General features: G+C 31.4%; 1 protein-coding gene across 1 annotated transcript; it reads right to left on the bottom strand.

Annotated features, from left to right (window-relative positions):
• Window positions 1-4683: 4683 nt before the first annotated feature.
• LOC126673458 (primase homolog protein) lies at window positions 4684-11412 on the bottom strand. Its single transcript, XM_050367611.2, has 13 exons — window positions 11230-11412; window positions 11025-11146; window positions 10315-10370; window positions 10161-10212; window positions 9968-10078; window positions 9619-9699; window positions 7795-7875; window positions 6681-6746; window positions 6470-6586; window positions 6111-6158; window positions 5942-6027; window positions 5167-5227; window positions 4684-4980 (listed from the first exon to the last, which is right to left on the bottom strand). The coding sequence occupies exons 1-13, from the start codon at window positions 11372-11374 to the stop codon at window positions 4891-4893; spliced, it is 1116 nt and encodes a 371-aa protein (XP_050223568.1). The 5' UTR covers window positions 11375-11412; the 3' UTR covers window positions 4684-4890.
• Window positions 11413-23692: the final 12280 nt, after the last annotated feature.

Here is a 23692-nt window from a genome sequence, read left to right as displayed (position 1 = left end):
TGCATATTATGGGCAATTAGCTCCATTTTGGCAATTTACCCTTAAACTTGTAAATTATTTGTTCCTAAATTGACAATTTGCCACATAAACATTTAACCTAATTTTTTAAAATGAAGCTAATTGCCTATAATATATAAGTTCATACTATATTGCCCATAAAATTAATTTATATGTTAATTGCCTATTACCAATATGTTGAGGGAGTAAATTGCTACTTAAGTCTATTAAATTCTTATCAATTTTTCTTAATTCTCACCAAGTCTTAGGTTATAATTTTATTTTTGTTGTAATTTCTTTTAAAAATGATTAATTTCATAGAAAATCACCAATTCTACACGTTTTTTCATTTTAATCACGTCGTTTAAAAAGTGTCAAATAAACACCACCTTTCATCTTTTTTAAATAGCTTAATTACTTAAAAAAAAAACCTATCTTATAACATTTATTCGTTTATGCCCTGACATAGGAAAAAGTTCATTTGTACCCTTTTTTTGATTTTTCATTTTCGTCTTTACCTTAAAGAGCTATTTTGATCTCTTTTTATTTGAAAAAATATTCTAAATGATCCTTTATATTTAGCTTATATCCTAATTAAACATTAATATTATTAATCATTTATAATATTTTCATCCTTTAATTAATTTAATTGTCAAAAATTTAAATTTTAGGGTAGAGATGAAAACGAAAAATAAATAAAAAAGGGTACAAATGAACTTTTTCCTACGTGAGGGTATAAACGAAAAAATGTTATAAGGTTGGGTTTTTTTAAGTAATTAGGCCTTTTTAAAATCTATCACCTATGAAAAAATCCACTGTCTTTTTCCTTACAAATAAATGTCCTAATCCAAATGCCCTAATTAACAAAAAAAATACCTTACTCTTACTTTTTTTTAGGCCTAATTACTTAAAAAAATCCCACCTTGAAATACTTTTTCGTTTATACCCTGACCTAGGAAAAAGTTCATTTGTACCCTTTTTTTGATTTTTCGTTTTCAATTGTACCCCAAAATTTTATTTTTTGCTAATTTAATTAATTATAGGATGAAAATATTAAAAATAATTAAATAGAAGGACTATATCATCTTTTTTCTATTTGAAAAAATATAAATAAGTTAAAAAATGAAGGATTATTTTAAGTTTTTTCTAGATAAAAAAAGTTCAATTTAGTGCTTTAGGATAGAGTTGAAAACAAAAAATCAAAAAAAGGGTACAAATGAACTTTTTCCTAGGTCATGGTATAAACGAAAAAATATTACAACGTGGAGGTTTTTTAAGTAATTAAGCCTTTTTTAAAGATTTCTGTTGTTGATTTTAACAAAAATACACCAAATTTTCACATTCGTGATAGATTTGTAAAAAATAAAAGGTGCTGGTTTTATTTGACATTTTTTAAAGGACATAATTAAAATAAAAAAAACGTGTAAAGGTGATGATTTTAAATGAAATTAATCCTTTTAAATATATATATATAAAGAAATTTGATGAAATCTTTTCTTTTACCATATCTTTTTAAATTCTTCAAACCCTTCATAATAGAGTCTAAAACAGGTAATTTTTTGTCATTCTCCAAGTAATTATTCCATATACTCCCTCCGTCCCGTTTAAGAAGAGACATATTCCTTTTTATTTGTCCATTTAAAAAGGTCATATATGTGCCAATTTATATTGAACTTCCATTTTTATCCCTTTGGTTATTTTAATATGCATGAAATGCAACTCAACTTATTATACATTTATTCTATTATTAAGAGAAACTATACTAATTAATAAGGGTAGACATGACAAAATAAAATATTATCTTATTTTATTAATTTTTGTGCAAAATTCATTTTTTCCTTTTTCTAAACAAATGTTTACAATCCTTGCATATAATTTATTTTCTGAGTTAGGCGAATGTGATTAAAATTATTATTTTTAATTGTTTAGTTTTAACTTTTTCTAACCTTTTGAGTATTAAATGGTAATTAATGTTCCAATACCATCCTGCAGCTACCATTATTTAGTAGTAATGATCCATCTAAGAAACAGATTATGCTGTCAGCAAAATCAATAAAGGTGACCCCGCAAATCCAATGTAGGTTAGATTTTTTTATAAGTAGTTTTGACAAAACTAGATTAGAGATCGTATTAATAAAATACTCCCTAAGTTCTATTTTATTTATCAATTTTTATATTCACACATATTAAAAATGTGTTAAATATTGTAATTACATCAATGGCGAATCTCGTAGATTCGGTTACTGATTTCGTCGCTATTAGCCCTTTGGGCGAGAGCTTGATATCATCTCGGAGATCCGTTCTCCTGCGACTCGACTCCATTGTACTTATGATATGATTCGGTATCCATCAAACTCATTCCGTTTGCCTTCCGTTAACTCGCAGTGTCCGGGACTTGCATTAAACATTCCGAATAGTGTATGAAAGAAAATTACCCTTTTTTAATATAGGAATCCAATCTGAAAAATAAATGGTAGTGCAGGAATCTAAATATGTGTATGGCCCCTTCAGTTTACACTCACTGGGAGAGAGATTATGTTTAAGAGACGACAATTTACAGATGGCAACAATATATAAGTTTGGGAAGAAAAAGAAATGAACAAAGGGTCAACGCGCCCCCTAAACTTGTGTCATGGGATCATCTAACCCAATTTATACTTTTTTGAGCAAATAACCCCAAAACTCTTCATTTTCGGGTCAAGTAACCCCATAATTGTATTTTTAAAACGCGTAAAATACAAATCGGAGGTGAGGGATGCAAAAACGTAATTAGATACTTCCCTAATTGTTGCAATATAATTATCCTAAGTCTGTTTTTTAAAATAAAAATATTAATTATGGGGTTATTTGACCCAAAAATGAAGAATTTTGGGGTTAGTTGCTCAAAAAAGTATAAATTGGGCTAGATGACCCCGTGCCACAAGTTCAGGGGGCGCGTTGACCCTTTGTTCAAAAAGAAATACTCCAAAATTTAATTGAGTTAGTACATCATTGGCTTAATATGTACTGGCAAATCATAATGGCTCACATGCAAGTCTCACACAAATGACTCCAAAATTTTCAGATCCTTGTGGTCCAAAATTTATGTAAAATTTCAGAGTTGAATCTCTACCTAAACCACAAAATTTATACTGTCTGATTCATCATAATATCAGTTCATTTCATTCAAAACATGTACATGACACATTGAACCAATAAGCACACTCTGGTAAAAAGAGCTCTTAAATGAAATGATTAGTAGTATGTATTACTGGAATGCATGAATACTTCAAATGCTTAAATTTCAGACATTCATTTATTTCTACATCTTCCTTATTTAGCTGCATTCGCATTACAATCCAGCATCCGAGGAATCAGACATAAAATATTGAAATTGTTTCAGAAGTTTATGCAATAGATTGGAGAATAAGTAAGCATTCTGGCCTCTCGAAAAAGAAAAACAAAAAACTATTAAGTTTCGGAGTAACTTCAAGGAATGGATCGGAACAGAACCAGAAAGCGAAGCCAGTACTAAGAACATGCTACATTTCAAACAATCATAGTTCCAGTTCATTCAATTTGAATATTAAACATTCTCTATTGTTCCTAGGCTATGATGTATGGAAACCTTGAAGAAGGTCCATTTCCTCGTTTCGGAAACATTCCGTTAATATTCACTACGAGAAGCAACTGATATAAGCATTTGAGATGAACTAATTTTCTGGTCTCTTAATAAACAGTTGTATTCTCATCTGTGTTAAATATAAGTGGGCAGCTCTTGTTCTTATTTATTATTTAATTTAACTTATGTATTCTCATTTTATTACATGGCTCACTAAAATTATCAATCTTCATCAAGCTGCACGTCTCAAACATGAGTTGTTTATGTCTGGAGAACCTAAGCTTGCTGCATGTAAATAATCTGGTTTTTGATTGAAAAGCAGACATCTTTACGCGTTGAAGCTCCAATCATTCAAATATATTGATTCAAGGATGCGCTTTGAATTTGTGGATACTCCATGACTCGTAGATGTTTCCCTTGTTAGCCCTACTTTGAAGGATGATCCGATGATCCATTGATCGAGAGCTAGTTATGCTTTCGGCCAACTCACAAGCTTTTTGTATCAGCTGGAGACTATGGAACTGCAATTATCTGCAGAGGAGTTATATAACGTAAAAATAATGACTCTCTTTGTTTCGTTTGTAGATGGAGTTAGCTTTTTATTATATGTTTTGACTGTTTCATATGCACACAGGCCAACTTCACAACTTTTCCGACATTAAACAATCTTAAAAGATGTTGGTGTTGCTGGTTCGTGACACAGAAGCGGGATTCCTGATATTCATTTTTTATTATAGGATCAATTGTAAGATCAATTCCATGCCCTACATTTCCGAGTTCCGACTTTATGTAGTTTCTTTTATGAGAAATAGCAATTTTGATTTGATGGCCGAGGAAAGATCACTCCCTGTATGTGTTTGAAAATAGAATTCTTTACTGTATGCATCTCGGCTTTTACGAGTAGAGGTTTTGAGTTAAAGTCCTCCAGTTCACTCACTAGAAAAGGTATTATCTTCATGTCGAATATAAGGGGATGAGGCTATGTTATTTGCATTCTTGAGAAGTAGACTAATGAATTGATTCACAGAAGAAAATTTACAGTATGACATTTTACCAGCTGACAAGGTTGAATCATGCATGCTAGGTAAAAGAACAAAAAAAGACATCAATAGCCATAATTTCATTGTGTTGATAATACAAATTAGCCAAACATTCCTAATGAAAAATTACAATGGCTGATTCATGCAGTGCCAGCCTCACACTCGGGCTCCAAAATTTTCAGATACTTGTAGTTTTGGACCAAAATTTGTGTACAGTTTTTATGTTAGAATCTTTCATCTGAACCACAAAATTCATACTGCCTGATTCATTATATGAGATTGGTACAATTCTGCAGTTTCAATTACTTCCTTGAGAGCAGTTGGTCCTAAACACTCCAGAACCTGTACATGACCCATTTAACCAATAAGCACACTGACCAACGCTTGAATCGCATGTCGAACAAAACCTAATCTATGTCATGACTCTTAGGTTAGAGTTTTCAGTTTAGTTTAGTGATCATCATAACATCCTTAGATAATGTTCACATGCTTGTCACTGAACTGAATGTCCAAAAATAACAAACAAACCTCATTTGCATCTTTGAAGTAGTGGGAGTGATCTTTCTTCGGCCATCGTACAATCCAGCATCTACGGAAACATACGGAAAATATATTTAAGTTATTTCTTCACAAATTTGATACTAATGGAATGGAAAAATATTAGAAGTATGGTCTCTGGAGAAAAGGAAACAAAAAACATCAAGTTTCAGAGTAATTGCATGTCAGTATGAATGAATTAGAATATAACCAGAAAGCAAGGCCAGTAGTACTAAGAATATTAAACATGCTAAATTTCATGTATTCATAATTCCATTCACTTTCAATATAAAACATTTCCTATTTTTCCTATATTTGTTGCAGCAAAAGCATAGGAAAAAAGTTGGAATAATGGCAAAAACATCCTCTATAGACTCGAGCAAAATCTGATGGTTAATCAATATTTTTTAAGAGGACAGAAGCAATATGTGTCGCGTCTGACATTCATATGAAATTCAGCAATAGTAGAAGACGAGACAAGTTTGTTAATACTGACAACGAGTAGCAACACAACAAATAGCTCAATCCACGGAAGATTTATTTGAGATTACTACTATCAAAACCATGAACTGATTTTCTCCTCTGCTAAAAACATTTGATATTAACTGATTTTCTCCTCTTAATAGACAGTTCTGTATAAAAACAGTTGCGACACTTATGAAAGATACAGCCTACAAAATAGCTTCTAGTAGAATAGCCAAAGTGAACAAGTATCAGAAATATTCAAGTAAAATAAAAGCTCTTCAACCTTGAGAATGATTGTCACCTTTCTTTTCCGAGCCGGCGAGCTAATTCTTCAGCCAAGGCTCGCCCAGACACATCCCCGTCAGTTGCCAGAATAATGCGAGAAACCTTAAAGATGTTGAGAAAATAGCAGGTAAGAAGAAAAACTCAAATCCTCTTTGCATTGCCAACCCTGCTCAAAAGATGCTAACCTTATCCAAGTAATCTTTGCAGTTCCACAGATACTGATATGCTTTATCCTGGCTTCGCATTTGCATGAACAATTAAAAGAAAACACAGAAATTAATAGGGAAGATGATTATTACATCTATGGTTTTGGGCCTTTTGGCTATGCCTAATATGTAGAAAAAGAGAACTTTCATCTTCTATCAGATAGAACTCGCCAAAACCGTAGACATTTAGGGGGAAACTTGTGCATAATAGTTATTACTGATGCATCAGACATGGTACGAGCAACTTCAGTTTTTAATGAAAAATTATATTAATAGTTAAACAAAAACATATTAACTACAAAGGCATGATCAGAAAGCTTTTTAGACCCGATTCATACATTTTCTGACGGTGGCAGTTCTTTAGTGGAAACAGCTTGAGGTGCACCGCCAGGAACGCTTACACAATTACAGAAGCCAGCTTCCTCCAGTGAAAGCTTATCTATTTCCCCTTCAACCTTGTCAGCACCAAGGAAATAAAAATAAATAATGGGGGATAGGAAGAGATTCAAACAAACCAATGAAAAATGCAAATAAAGTAACAGCACTCACAATTATAATTTCAGAGGCATCACAAATGTCGTCAATGCCATATAACCATTTGGCCGTGCCTTTCTCCTGAAACAAAATAGCAGAAATTAGAATCTGTTACGGGTTAGAGCATAGTCACTCTGCATAGAAGATAATAGCAGGACAATGTAATTCAGTTGCCGGATCCTAAAGAGTGTTTTCTTTTCTTACTAGTGTTTTCTTTCCTTTTCCAACTAGATACAAGAATCTGGTAATTGCCCATTTGGTAGATCATCTACCAACTCTCCTACACCATATTTTTAGTTTGATTATTAAAGGCCATCACCTCCAATCTTCCTCTATGAATATGAGTCTCAGAGCCAGAAACAGTAGCAAAACGCTAAAAGTGGAGCTGATGACAACGATAGCCAATTAGTCGAACTATCCATTGGTTGAATCTCAGAGAGTCGTGCTTGATTTATTCGAGTGCAATTTCGCAAACATACTTGTAACATGCCCTGCTTTGTTAACAATGTCAAAATCTCACTATTCAGGACACTCATTCACCAGTAATTAACTGGGAAATTTTTCCTAGCTTATACTTTAGCGAAAATATTACAAGTATTAATTTACTAAAATTATAATTTTAAAAATAATTTAGTTGTCTAATGAGATGTAAAGTCACTATTTTCACTTATTGTTATCTGAATGTATCTGTAAAAGAATTATACATGTTCCCCTTAGCACTCGACTGCCACACATTTAAGGACTAAAGAAATTAGCCTAATCAGGAGCTTGAGAAATAAAAACATATTATAAGGTTTGATTTTGACTGCTTCAGGTTAAGTTTTAAATCTTAGTACAATATTTTGAGTCTGAACATTCATTGTTAGTATGTGACTATGTGCATGTAAAACTCATTGTTTGGTAAGTGAGTGCATCTTCTGTTTACGTCATTAAGAGCTTTATAGGCCATTACCCGGTCATGTTTCTCTATAGATCATCCTTTGAATGAATATTCAGCTCACGAAACATAAAATTTTCCATGGTTCTGTGTGTTTATTCTTTCCAGCATTTTTCCTTTTTACTTGAATATAAACAAAATCATCACACATCATAAAATTGCAGAGTACAAATAGCACAACTACGGAACTACCTGCCAAAATCTTTTCTCTGTGGTCCGGAACTTGCACCCAACAAGAACTCCATTTCGTCTGTAAGTAAAAGCAATGATGTCCTGAAACCATTAGTCATTACTAGTTAGAAAAGATCAGATCTCAGTATTCAATTGATCAACACAGATCCTTAAGATGATATCAGAACATATTTGTAACACAGCTTTGTTCTAACTAGGCAAATTTATTTCGGGTACAAGTACGTCTGTATGTGTTCAACTCAATTATAAGTTATAACTCAAGTCCAAATAATCAGAATTAGCTCATATATTAAATGCTCTATAAACAATAATATCACGATTAGCTTCAAAGCAAGAGTCGAAAAGACCTATAAAGATAAATGATTACATCCAGAACATTAAAGCAATTAAATAAGCAGCCATCTTGATTCATAGATCAGAACAATCAAGGAGAACAGTAAAGATTGTGGGATAAAAAAAAGTATTCATAATTAAGCTGCATATAAATATATAGATCATAACAACCATCTAAGTCTAGATTCCATTGATCATTCCTTTTAAAGACCATTTAGAGGCTTGAGTTATCTCTATTATCTTAGACATCACAGCAATTTGGTTCTATATTTAACTTTCCAAAAATAAATGCATCTAATTTCTAAACTAAAAGAGCAGAAGTTTGGATGGAGTATATCAGAACTATGTTCCAACAAGATTACTTTGTAATTGCAAAGCTAGTGAAATCAGTCTTCCTTTCTCGTGATTGTACAAAATGTTCACAGGTATATATATTTGTCGTAATTTTCTGAACTGCTAAAACTATAACATGTTTAACTGTAAATATGGGATAATTGATTCTAGGGGTCATTGTACTTTTCAAGAATTGCAAAATGGTGACCGACTTAAAAACGTAACAAAATGGTTACTAAACTTTCAAATATGAGATTTTGTAAGGTTTTTAAGTGTTTTACGGTCAAACTATACATATGTAGTAATCAAATTTTGATTATTTATAACAAATAATATCTTATATTTCGTATATACACACAATCAACAAAAAATCGACTCGAAATAATTTTTTTCGGTGACCAAAAATCCTTCTATCTTAACATAACCAAATAGTATAATAACTAAAATGTTACGTTTTGAAGTTTGGTCACCATTTTGCAATTTTTGAAAAGTACAGTGACCTCCAAAATCAATTACCCGTAAATATGTGATACCCCTAGATCATTTAGAGTTAAGAGAATAGGCGAGGCAAGTCATGAAGTTCAATTAGACTCATGCTTAAAGTTATCCTAATGAGTTTTAGGAGAAAGGCCAGAAAGGGAGATTTAGCAAGAGCATGGGAAGATGTAGCAGAAACATGGGATATGACTAGTGAAGTCGGCGCCAAAGTGAGGTCTTCATTTTGAGGGATCCATAAAGAGACAACAGAAAAATGTATCAACTTGGAGAAGCGAAGAGGAACCTAGGATATTATGGTGAAAGATTTGAAAGAGTTGTTAAAAGATCAGAATCATATGGAGGAATCAATCCAGAGAACCCATGCTCCTGAACATTCACACAAAATCAAATGACTCAATTTTAGCAAAAACACAACACAGATCTCTACTCCCTCAGATGGGAAAAATATGCATTTTCGATACCATATTTGGTGCATGTTGGTGTGAAGGAAGAAAAAACAGTACACCTGATGACATTTTTGCATGCTTTTTCTCATCTACCACATCAACATGAACTCTCCAAAGGGTTCTAACCCATTAATTCAAGAAACCATCAAGACAGAAATTCATTTATCTCATAAGTCATAACCACACAAAAAGCGATGAAATTGAGCGATCTAACCTGATCACCAGCCATCTGCATGACATAATTTCTCTGAAGGGTTTCCTTAGATATTCTTCTGTCGCTGAAATATGCAATTAGCTGGAAAAGAATTACTAAACGTCAATAACTTTCTATTGAGACTAGAAATTTAAAAATGAATTAGAAAGAAAGGTAAGCAGTTCTATTTATCTGTATCATAATTTTGGCAATAGTTTATGTTGGGGTGATAAAATGACTTATCGTAAATTCATTTAAAACATATCTTCCAACAAAGTGTAGGAATCACCGGTAAAGATGTACAAACAAAAGATATAAAAGAGAAGATAAAAAACACTCGTAATATTACGATTTAAAACAATCTCAATACCTTCTCACACAGTGGTTCTAGTACTATGCCCTCTGGTGTCATTGGTCCAGAAGACCTGACTTTGAAAATTATATTCATCCCTTCAATAGTCAATCTGTCATCTGCAAATGCCTTTATAACAGAACTTAGTAATTGTTGTAGTTTGCAATTTTCCCGAAATCTGAAATAGGTACATAACACACACAATCCTCACCTGTCCTGCCCATCCACAAGAAGTACGGTAACACCTCCACATGGCAAATTCCCTACAAACATATCACAAACTTGAAATACAGTCCAGCAAGCTAGTGAACAACCAAATCCATCCACGATCAAGCATATGACAAAAACTAGTACGAACAGCTTACGCGTCTTGGATAATATGTAAAGACAAACTCCTTTCCATTGATTTTCCACCTTTGCACTACATTACCAAAACAACAGAATGAATTACAAACAATTTCTAAAACAGTTTTCCAAACAATGGGACATGAGATGAATTAGCTAATGACACTTCTACTTAGGGGTGAGCATTGCTCGGTTCAGTTTGGTTCAGTTCCGAATCCACCGAAACCGAGAGTGCCGAAAATATCAGTGGTTGACTGAACCATAGTTTTTTTACCAACCACCAAAATTTTTAGTCGGTTCGGTTTCGGTTTTAAAATTCGGTTTGGACTTATTTCCAAAATCAACTAAAAACCTTAAAATCTTAGGTAAAATAACAAAAAAGCCCCGAAATTTAGATATAAAATAAAAAAAATCCTTATTAATTTTGAAAAGTTTGTATTGGTGTTTCAGTTATTTCGGTTTTACAAACCCCCAAACTGAACCATCAACCAAACTCCAACTTTTCTAAATTACCCACCAAACCAAACCAAACAACAAACTTCGGTTCTGTTCGGTTTGGTTTTTCGGCCTGGTTCGGTTTCTGCTCACCCCTACTTCTACTAAATCCCAATGCAACAAAGACAAAAAGTTAGCTAGCAGTCAATTCAAGAAACACCCTTTAGAGGCCAATCCAAATGTCCATGACACAGTGAATTTAACAATTTAACTAAAAAAGTAGAGATAGTCTTACCTGAGGACAAAGCAAGAGACTGAATTTTCCAGGCACACAAGAGAAGTCATAGTTAATTCCATGATGCTCCATTTTCTGCTTCAAGACACTAACTTTATCCACTTCTAACGCATTCCCATCAGCTTCAACAATTACCCAAAAGCTTTAAAACAAATGAAAATCAAATTAACAAACTAAGTGAAGCAAAGGAATTTGATATAAGTACCTGAAACTAGAACTGGGGGCTTGAAGTTGGCATGGTTAGATAGAGAGCGAGACCCAAGAAGAACCAATTTTCTGTTGGAAAAAATGGGGTGTGCCCATTTAACGGTGGTAAGAAATTGTTTAGGGAGACGATGGCAATGATTCATTAGGACAACAATTGGCAGTAAGTTCTCTAGTGGGCACACTCTTTCAACAGATAAACTTATCTCTGTTTCTGCTTTCAGATATTGTGAGTAAAGGGTCATTCTAGTCCATAAACTTATGATTCCGTACCAAATAACTCATTTTTATCAAGGACGAATCTATTTTAATAAAATATAAAATTATATGATACGAATAAATTTAGAAATATTTTTTATCAAAGAAGTTTAGAAATTAGTATAGGTCTAACTATTTTTTAAATCTAAATTTTTATGTTTTTTTTATCAATTACAATTAAATTTTTTAATTTTTATAATTATGGTCAATTTGAAAACGTTTTTTGCAATGATGGTCAAATTTTTAAATTTTATTTCTTAAAATTCAAACCTTTTAATTTTTATCAATTAAGACCAAAAATTTATATTAACTTTTCTTAGAAGTTAGACAATTTTTTGAGATTTGATCGTAATTGAGAAGATGTAGAGGTTTGGATTTAAAAAGATAAAACTCAAAATTTTATTTACAATTGTAAGATAAGCTTTTAAATTGAACATGATTATAAAAATAATTTTTTTATCGTAATTGATAAAAATATATAAAGATTTAGATTTAAAAGATGGTTAAGCCATTAGAATAACCCGATTATGTGTTTAATTGACATGAAAATAAAGAGTATTAGTCTTAATTAATCTAAATAGAGAATACTCCTATTATTTTTAATTGATCAATATAGTTAAAAAGTGAGTTATTTAATGTAGAGTTATAAGTTTAGGAACCAGATCGACTCTTTGTTCGATAATTTATATAACTCATTACAGAGTCATTAATTAAGCCGTTCAAAGGGTGAGTGGAGACATAAGTGGTCAGCTCAGCTGACAGTGCAGTTACCAAATGAAGCTAACGAAAATAACCTACAAATGCAATCTAGCATACAAATGAAAAGTGCGACGTGTCCAAACACGTGGCAGTACATTGAGAGAAGTTTTGGTAACTGCACCGTTAGTTTGAAATACTTTTTCTCGCCGGAGCTGAGATTTTACCGATTCGAAGTCGGAGTTAACAGTCAAGCTGACTTGTCGGGATGGAACCCGGTTTTTGTGGGAGAGATAACTTGCACGTGTCAGTCACCAAACTTTCAGTTGAGAAAATCTATAGTTCAATGAAGTGCATGCACGATGTGTAATTCTAAAACAGCGGGCTTATTATGCCTCCACGTCATCATTTTTAAGTATTTACTCCATATTTAAATGGGATTTTTTTTTGAAATTATTTACGAAATATGTGTTTTTTTCAAAGTATTTACACCATTTTTAATCATTTTTCCTTTATTTCTTACGCTGCCTATTTTTATAACTTATTTACAAAAATACCCATTGTTTATAGTAGCCAGTGGCGGAACTGCATGTAAGCTAGAGGCTCAGAATAGGGTGTGATAGAGACAGGGCACTTACCTTGTAACAGCCTACCGGTGACCGCCTGGATAGGCTTTAGCCCTGGCTGCCGGTCGAAAATGCAAAAATTAATGGCGGTTCAATTGCTGCTGCTACGTCGCTTTTCTTCAGTAAAACGCAGCAGTTTACATTTAGCCCTGGCTGAAACGGATGTAAGATGAATAAGACGACGTTTTAATTTCCTTTTGTGGGGTCCATTTTGTTCTTTAAGTTGGCCAAACAGCATTTTATTAATTAAAACGCTTCGTTTGTCCTTCTATATGTTCAAATTAATGCTCAATATTTAAAAGCTTTCCAATTATATCACTTTTGAGAGTATTAATTTTTCAATATAAATTCTTTTTCAATTTTATAATCTAATTCCTCAAAAAAATTAGAGAAAATAATAAAAAAAGTCATAATACACAATTCTTTTTCATCAATTACCATCTTAGTTGTAGTTATTTTTTTATTACCATTATTATATCATTAAATACCACAAAACCACTTTAGTTTTCATCACTACCATTTTTTTGTTATATCTGCACGTGTCTATTAATTCCTTACACTCACATCTCTACTTCAACCACTTTCTTATTTATTCCTCACACCCACATCTCTACATGTGTTTTATGGCAATTTTTTTTTATTTTTTTTTTATTTTTTTAACTGATCACTAATTCTCCATTTGACATACTGTATCCCTTTTCTTGCCTTTTCTATAGAAGACATTTAATTGCAGCTATACACGCGCGGATTAGTCTACTTTTTTGTGATTTTCCTATTTTGATACTATAATCAAAGACATTTAATTATAGCTCAAAATAATGAAAATAACTTTGAAATATACATCATACTGAAGCCTAAAAACAGTAAAATCATTCAAAACAAAAACCCAAATGATTTTTTCTATATTTTTTTGTCATTTTTTTTTGAAACACAAATGATGTAATTATATATTTATGTATTCAAAATATATCAAAAATTTATCTATTATATAAATTTCAAAAACAATAATACTAATATTAATTTTAATTTTTAAATATAAATATATTAAATTTTTAAAATATAAAAGTACATGATACACAAATGATATAATTTTATAAATTACTTATCAGATACATTGTTGATACATATCGAATCTGCTCTAAAGCATAAATAATATATTTATCATGTATAAATTATGTATCAGTGATGTATTTATCAAATACATTTAAAATATAATTTTAAAATATAAAAATACATTAATGCATACCGAACACAAGTTTCATATATAAATTATATATATTGAAGATGTATTTATAAAGTACATTTAAAAATATATCTATCATGTATAAATTATGTATCATCGATGTATCCAATACGTACATTTAAAAATTTACATTTAAATAGTAAATATACATCTTTGATACATATTATATACAACTCACAAAACAAAAATGTATCTATTTGTAAAAATTATGTAGTAAAAAATGTATCTATCATGTATAAATTATGTATCAGGATGTATATATAAATTATATTAAAAAAATGTATCTATCATGTATAATTTATGTATCAGAGATGTATAAATATAAAAACAAAATTTTTATTACACGTATTACATGTATGATTTTTATACATATTTGATACATACATGATAGATATTTTTTTCTAAATTTATACACGATAGATAAATTTTAAAAAATGTACTTAATAGATAAATCAATACATGATAGATATGATTATTAATGTATTAAATAGACATATCGTCGATACATAATTTATACATGATAGGTATAGTTTTTACCATATAATTTATACATGATATATATTTTTAAATATATTCAATAGATACATCACTAATATATAATTATACATGCTAGATATATTATATATGCATCAGATCCATGTTCGGTATGTATCTATAATGTATCTGATGAATAATTTATAAAATTATATTTTTATATTGTATCATTATGTTTTTTTTTAATTTAATATATTCATAATTTTTAAATTAATATTTTTAAAGTTTATATATAACAGATAAATTAAAATTAATATTAGATTATATATATAAATAATAAATATAAGTGGAGTAGTATCTATGTTTAGGACAAATTTATATATAACAGAAAAAAAGGACACAAGTGAAACAGGTGCACATGGATTTTGCCACATTATGAAACAATAATCTGAGAGAAAACTACTGGATTAACTAAATGTGGCAGCTGATAGGAGTAGAAATACTCCTATTTTCTATATCGGTTTTGGTTTTTTTAATATGCTTTTATTGTTATAATTGAGCTATTATAGGTCTTATTGTGTGTTTTAGTATTTCAGGTTAAATACATGGAAATCAATGAGTTTTGGGTTTAATTTGAGCATTCCGAAGGTTTCCGAAGTAAAGAGATGCCGAAAGCACATTTGCAAACCTGAAAATCTGACCCCGCTGCACTAATTGACGAATATGGACTAGTTAGAAGCTTCAAATGAATTTGTGTTCTTCATGAACGTTGAAGTAGACATCCTAATCTTTCCAACGGTTCAAGAATCAGCTCATTTGGAGGTGTCTACAAAGAGTTATGAACTTTTGAAGTCAGTCGTTGCGCAGCAGAAATAATGTCTCTTTCAAGACAAACTTTTGTGCATGTCTCGATCGAGAAGCATGTTCAGATGAGCTTCTCGATAGAGACCAGTGTTACAAAAAGAAACAGAGAGCAAGCCAAAATTGGGTCTCGATCAAGAAGCACTTCTCAACAAGCTTCTCGATAGAGACATGAAGAAAACTCAGAAAAGACTAAAATTCGAGTTTAGAGCTTTGCTTTGTACATTTTCCTTATTTAGCCCAACAAAACGTGGACTAGAATGTCTTTTATATTTCCTCTTTTGTTTTTACCTATATAAGGCTCATTATCTCTCACCTTTAGGGTATCACTTATCATGTAAATACATACATCACTTATTCTCTACACACTTTTAGTCATTTTTAGGAGTAGATTAATTTTAGGGTTTTGAGCCACCATCTTCTTCATCATTTCCAGCATTTTTAGTATCTCCCATTGATGAACATTTCAAGCTTTTATTATATGGATATTGCAATTTAATGAAGTTTTATCTTTTCTAACTAATGTCTCTACTCATTTATTGTCTTCAAGAGGTATTTAATTCTTTCTTTATGTTTATTAATTATTTTTGGTTGTTTGTTGATTTTAACTTTGCCATGAGTATCTAAAACCTCCATGTTTGGGGGTTGATATGATGGTTGAATAATTGCTAGATTTGGTTAGGGTTTGGCTTGTGTGTTCTAATTAATTGCTTAATGCCTATGCTAGATTGATCTCCTAATATTTTTTGCTAGATTAATTTTCACCTTGAGAGAGGGTTTATTAATTGGAATTAATTAATTAGATGCTTAATTAGTAACTCCATGAGAGTGGATTAGTAATTAGGTGGCCTATGAGTTGTGTTTAATTGCTAATTGCCTCTAATTGTGTTTAGTGCTACGAGAGTAGGTTGAGCTTAATTAGTTGTGGTTTTGTAACTCTTTGAGGCTCGAGAGAGCGGGAGTTGCGATTTAGAAAAAACTCGGTTCGCGTTTAGAAGCCATAGTCCGACCCCTTGATAGTAATTGGTTAATCGTAGTATCACCCCTCAAGCTCGTTATCCATAGTTTATCTTAATCATTCAATCACTTGTTTATTGCATTTTTCTAGTTAAATTGTTTAGTAATTGTGTTTGCTTTAGTTAATGTTTTAATTGTTCAAAGTCCAAATAAACTACCTTGCTATTGCTAAACGAATTGGATTTCAAAATCATATTTCACTCACTTTAAACCTCTCATCCTTGTGGGATTCGACCTCGGTATTACCGAGTATTACTAGTTGCGACACCGTACACTTGCGGTTTTCGCCAACAAGTTTTTGGCGCCGTTACCGGGGATGAGGTCGCGTTTAATTGATTGAAAGTATTTTGAAATTCGGTCGAGTTAGCCTTATTTTCTGTTTTTACTTTTGTTTTGTTAGCTTGTGTTTTCGTGAATTACGTTTGGTGTTCTTGTTTGTTGTTGCGTAGGAAATCTTGGACTTCATTGGTTTATCTACAAATATTCTTTTTGATGGAAATTATGGTGGGAAAGGAGTAATGGCTTGGAATCAAAGTTATTTTCCGTACCAAAACATTAAGTACAATTGTGATATTTGTGGGGATTTTAGTCATACCGGAGCCGAGTGTCCTGCACTCTATTCAAATTGGAATGACCATGTCAATTATATGGGTGATCAATGGCAAGCTAGTGACCCTTATTCTGACATGTATGATCCGGGGTGTCACAACCCTCCGAACTATGGTTGGAGCAACAATTGGGAGAACTTCAATGAAAACTTGAACTTCGATTCAAGCTATCACCCACATCAAAACCAATGGGACCTCAATTCCAATTTTAGCAATGAACCACAACAATCACATGGTTTTCAACAAGATGAAATGTTTGATGAATCTAGAAAAATCGACAAGATCATGGAGTTGTTAGATAGAATGGAGGTACATCATGAAATTCAATCTACACATCTTCATAACCTAGAGATACAAGTTGCTCGGTTAGCTAGTGATTTGCAAGAGACAAACCAAGAAGGATTATCAGCCGCAATTGAAGCTCCTCCAACACAACATGCTATGGCCATAGATTTGAAAGATGATGGTGTTTTAGTAGAACATCCTCCCACAAGGGTTCACATAGAGATCGAAAGAGAAAGGTGTGAGGATGTTGAACTTAAAGCTCCAATTCCCAAGCCAATTACTTGTACCAAGAGTGTAAATGATAAAAGTGGGGAGAAATTTGATATTACGGTACTCTACGAGGAAATCTACAAATCCTTTGATTATAAAGATCCATTCTTGAAGGGGTTTGATTCCGAGTATGACGGAAATAATATCAAATATATGAAGATGCTTCATACTCCTCATGTTCTTTATTATAGAGTACAAGCATACCCTATATTATTGGATTTGTATTTGAAGGAGCCAACAAGAAACAAGAGGGAGAAGATGCTACCAAGACGGCTTCCGCATGTTAGATTGTGTTTTTAACAATTTTACGCAAAGAGTCTAGTTTTGAACTCCAACTAAAGCGCACTCGGGAGGCAATCCCGAGAGGTTCGATTTCTTTTCTTGTCATTTATCTTTTGTTATTTATTTTTAGTATTTCATTTATGTTATTTTGCGTTTAATTGAAAAAGATTTGATTCTCTAACCCAAACTCATGCAATTTTCATATATGTTTTATTTTTTAGCATTGAGGGCATTGCTTAGAAATAGTGTGAGGAGGGTTGGAAAATTGAATCTCGTTTGTGTTTAGATTGTTTTAGGTTGTTTTTATGTGTTTATGCTTTTATGCTTTTATGTGTTTATTTAGTTTAAATGTTTTAGGATGTTTGTGTTATTTTAGGTTGGGATTTTGGTGCCTTTAGTGCATGCAACCTTTGCTTAATTTTGTAAGCATATTATCTAAGTTGAATGAAATGTTTGAACCGTATTAATTGTCGATTTTCCGGTTAATGAATGCTTAGAATGATGCTTCTCGAGTTAACAATTTTGAGTGATGCTTGCCTAATGAAATGACAATTGTATGACATGATTCGATAGGATTAGGGTGAACTCACTAGTGAGCAATTTTAACCCTCGATGCATGCTCGATTTAGCTTGATGCGGATTCATGATATGTATGTCATAAAACTATGCAATTTTTAATTTTTTTTTGGCATGCTTGGCATAGTTGATATAGTTTCTAGCATATGGCAAAAACACACATTCTTGTTGTTCGTACAATTTGAGCCAAAATTTTGTTATGTTTTACATACTTAGTCCTAGAACTTGCTCGGTGTCCGTTTAAGATTGCATTGTTGAGTTTTTGACAATTAGATGAGTATGGCAATTAGGATTACACATTTCCTTAAACCACTTAAAAAGCCTACCCTTTTACCCCTAGATAACACAAACTTGAGCCTAAGATCTTTCTTGTTTTTAAACCACATTTTCACACATTTAACCTTTCAAAATTTACCTCTTTGAACACCACATTTGACTTGATTGACTTTAATATAGAAACACTTGATCCTAACTTGATGAAAAGAAAAAGAAAAGTGAACAAAATGTCTTAGTAGAAGAGAAAGAAAATCAAAACAAAGAAAGAATAAAGAAAGTTTAGAAAAAGAAAAAGAAAAAGAAAGAACAAGAAGTTGAATGCAAAAGAATAAATAGAGGCATGAAAAAGAAGAAAATGTTCACATTGTAGATCAATTTGATATATTTTGTGAGTTAGTCATCAAGTTATTTGTTAAGCAACATTTTACCTTTCTACCTACCCTAACCCTTAGCCCCATTACAACCCAATAAAGTCCATATGATAATTGTCGGAAACCGAACTAAGTAGTGGAGTCCGGACTATGAGCAAGCTTATGGTGACTTTACATGCGTTCTTTTACACCTTGATCTTTTGAGCGAGTGAAATCCAGAGAGGATTATGCCATTGCTTGAAACTTAAAGAACTATGCCATGCTTTGGCCAAGTTAGCTTGTGATAGTTACATGTCCCGCATATGATAGCAACCTCGTGATGTAACTTGTTTGATAAAGTGCTTGCGTGATTGTAGTCTTAATGTCATTGGATCATGTCATTGAAATTGCATTCCTCATTTGTTTGCATCACTCTTAGTTGTTGGTTCTTGAAGCATTTGTTCGAGTATTCATTGGTTGGAATGGTTGTTGGATACATGTTCAAGTATTAGTTCATTAGTTAGCATGTATTCTTAAGTAAGTTTCATTTCTTGCTTGGGGACAAGCAAAGTGTGAGGAGGTTTGATAGGAGTAGAAATACTCCTATTTTCTATATCGGTTTTGGTCTTTTTAATATGCTTTTATTGTTATAATTGAGCTATTATAGGTCTTATTGTGTGTTTTAGTATTTCAGGTTAAATACATGAAAATCAATGAGTTTTGGGTTTAATTTGAGCATTCCGAAGGTTTCCGAAGTAAAGAGATGCCGAAAGCACATTTGCAAACCTGAAAATCTGACCCCGCTGCACTAATTGACGAATATGGACTAGTTAGAAGCTTCAAATGAATTTGTGTTCTTCATGAACGTTGAAGTAGACATCCTAATCTTTCCAACGGTTCAAGAATCAGCTCATTTGGAGGTGTCTACAAAGAGTTATGAACTTTTGAAGTCCGTCGTTGCGCAGCAGAAATAGTGTCTCTTTCAAGACAAACTTTTGTGCATGTCTCGATCGAGAAGCATGTTCAGATGAGCTTCTCGATAGAGACCAGTGTTACAAAAAGAAACAGAGAGCAAGCCAAAATTGGGTCTCGATCAAGAAGCACTTCTCAACAAGCTTCTCGATAGAGACATGAAGAAAACTCAGAAAAGACCAAAATTCGAGTTTAGAGCTTTGCTTTGTACATTTTCCTTATTTAGCCCAACAAAACGTGGACTAGAATGTCTTTTATATTTCCTCTTTTGTTTTTACCTATATAAGGCTCATTATCTCTCACCTTTAGGGTATCACTTATCATGTAAATACATACATCACTTATTCTCTACACATTTTTAGTCATTTTTAGGAGTAGATTAATTTTAGGGTTTTGAGCCACCATCTTCTTCATCATTTCCAGCATTTTTAGTATCTCCCATTGATGAACATTTCAAGCTTTTATTATATGGATATTGCAATTTAATGAAGTTTTATCTTTTCTAACTAATGTCTCTACTCATTTATTGTCTTCAAGAGGTACTTAATTCTTTCTTTATGTTTATTAATTATTTTTGGTTGTTTGTTGATTTTAACTTTGCCATGAGTAGCTAAAACCTCCAGGAGGTTGATATGATGGTTGAATAATTGCTAGATTTGGTTAGGGTTTGGCTTGTGTGTTCTAATTAATTGCTTAATGCCTATGCTAGATTGATCTCCTAATATTTGTTGCTAGATTAATTTTCACCTTGAGAGAGGGTTTATTAATTGGAATTAATTAATTAGATGCTTAATTAGTAACACCATGAGAGTGGGTTTGTAATTAGGTGGCCTATGAGTTGTGTTTAATTGCTAATTGCCTCTAATTGTGTTTAGTGCTACGAGAGTAGGTTGAGCTTAATTAGTTGTGGTTTTGTAACTCTTTGAGGCTCGAGAGAGCGGGAGTTGCGATTTAGAAAAAACTCGGTTCGCGTTTAGAAGCCATAGTCCGACCCCTTGATAGTAATTGGTTAATCGTAGTATCACCCCTCAAGCTCGTTATCCATAGTTTATCTTAATCATTCAATCACTTGTTTATTGTATTTTTCTAGTTAAATTGTTTAGTAATTGTGTTTGCTTTAGTTAATGATATAATTGTTTAAAGTCCAAATAAGCTACCTTGCTATTGCTAAACGAATTGGATTTCAAAATCATATTTCACTCACTTTAAACCTCTCATCCTTGTGGGATTCGACCTCGGTCTTACCGAGTATTACTAGTTGCGACACTGTACACTTGCGGTTTTCGCCAACAGCAGCCACGTGTCAAAATATAATTGGTTCAAGCTTATATAATTGAGAGAAGGTAGCGTGGATCATGTGGGGCAAATTCTTTCTTATTGATGATGTCATGGTGCGCGGGTCCTCATCCTATTGGGATGGTATTAATGTAAAGTTTTTGTTTTTTGTGGTAGGAATGTTAAATATGTGAGCTCAATGGCAATTGATGTATTTGAAGCCTAATTTTTGGTAATTTTATTATTTACTCAAAAAATTAATCTAAATTTCTCTAATTTTTTTATCTCTTAAAATTAAATTATAATTTCAATTAAAAATTACAAATTTTAATAATTTTAATTTTAAAACCAAACGCCCTCAAATTGCAAAAATTATTTCTCTTTTTTTATTTCTACATATTGATTTAGGTTATATATTTTGCGACAATCATATTAAATTATCTTTTTAGTTTATTTCAATTGATTTAGTCCTAAAATATAATAAAATTGATAAGATCACAATATATAATTTTTTATTTATTGTTTTTCAGTTGTTTAAAATTGATGAATTCTTTTATAATTATTTAATAAATTGATGAAAACTAATCACAAATGAATCAATTTAAATTATGAATATATTTATTATTAGAATATTAAAATAATATCTCACGTTGGTAAAATAAATTATATAGAATATTGATTGGTTAATTGAAATATTAAATTGGCTATGTATTTTTGAAGTTAAAAACCCTTTACTTTAGATTTACTTTAAGCAATTGTAGTGTTTTTTTAATTTTTTATTATAATTAATTTAATTAAATAATATTTATATATTAATTATTACCTATCGTTTTAGCCCGGGCTGAAAACAAATCCTGGTTCCACCACTGATAGTAGCCTTATATTATACTCCCTCCGTCCCAAAATAATAGTAAACTTTCTTTATTTTTTGTTCCAAAACAATAGTTCACTTTTTTTATAAATTACAATTTACAGTGTTTATTTCATATTGCCCTCATTTAAAATGTATCATTTATTACTATTAGCCTATAGTCATATTCCCACCGTATTGTATCCAATAAGAATGCGTTAGGCCTATATCAAAAAGCAATACTTGTTGAATGAATTTCCTTGAGCATTGTCACCTGTAATTAAAAATCACAGATTAAATTAAACTATATTATATTATTAAGAAAATGTAGTTAAAATAAAATAAAAAGTATTTTCAAGGGTCAAATTCTCACTCTCATTCACCTTTTCCTTTTCTGCCAACACACATAGGTATGGATTATACAAAGTACATGCACTTAAATGTAAAACAATCTGGGTATAAAATTAGCGACGAACGAATCCTTCAGAAAAATATAGATTTAACGACTGACATCCGTCGCTAAAATCCATCAATAATGCGTTGTTTTCTAATAATGCATTTTGAACAACATTATATATCTTAGTGAAAATGATGTTTTATTGTTAGTGAACTTTAGCTCAATTGGTATATATAATAGGTAAATTTTTTAAAAAATTTAGAATCGACTCTTCTTAAAAGCGCCAAAATCCCCTCTTCCCGATTATAAATTTTAATAAAGGATAAAAAATTATATTTTTTTTGTATAATTTCTAAACTCATTCTTCAAATTTTAGTTGGCTAATTCTTTTTTTATTTTGTTTAAAAGCCTTTCAAGAACTAGTTGTTTTTTGTTTACTCATAACACTTTAAAACTATTACATACACAATTAAATGAGATTTATAAGCGTTATTAATTAGCTCACTTTATCGAAGATATAAATAGAAATTTGGCTAATGAGTTATTTTGTTGTTGTATATAAACTGAAGTGAAGCAAAAAATGTGAATGATATTGGAAGTACTTGAGAGAGTGATTGTAAGAAACCATGTACATTAGAAAGAGAAATTTACACTTCAATTATGTAAATTTGTTGGGAAAAAAATTATAGTTTTTTCAGCTTACTTACTCTTCAAATAAAAAGATTTCATTTACTTCAAATCCTTCATTTAAATTTCAATCCAATTTCTTTCTGATAAAAATGCCTATATCCTAGTACAATCTTAAGCTCACTTTAGAATTAATACAAGATATTTCACTTTTCTGAAAAAATAAATATTAATTCTAGATTTTTTTGTCTAAACATAATTTATGGTGCGGAACACTCACATGAGTGACATTTCATAAGTCAATGGTAATAGAGTTCATGTGATTAATTCTAGCAATTATTTTTCACTTAAATTCGATCCTTTTTATTATAAATCAGGCAAACCGTCATTTTATTTATGGCATGAACCACTCACATGAAGTGAAACTTCATAACTCGTTCTATTCTAGTGAAAGAAATCAACCAAGAATGAGTCTAAATAAATTTTTTCATTGATACTATTCTTTTTCTAATTTAATTTTA

The sequence above is a fragment of the Mercurialis annua genome, linkage group LG3 (genome assembly GCF_937616625.2).
Source record: "Mercurialis annua linkage group LG3, ddMerAnnu1.2, whole genome shotgun sequence".
Classification (NCBI taxonomy): Eukaryota; Viridiplantae; Streptophyta; class Magnoliopsida; order Malpighiales; family Euphorbiaceae; genus Mercurialis; species Mercurialis annua.
Note: the sequence above shows the minus strand (reverse complement) of the source record. Positions and strands in the feature narration are given on the sequence as shown.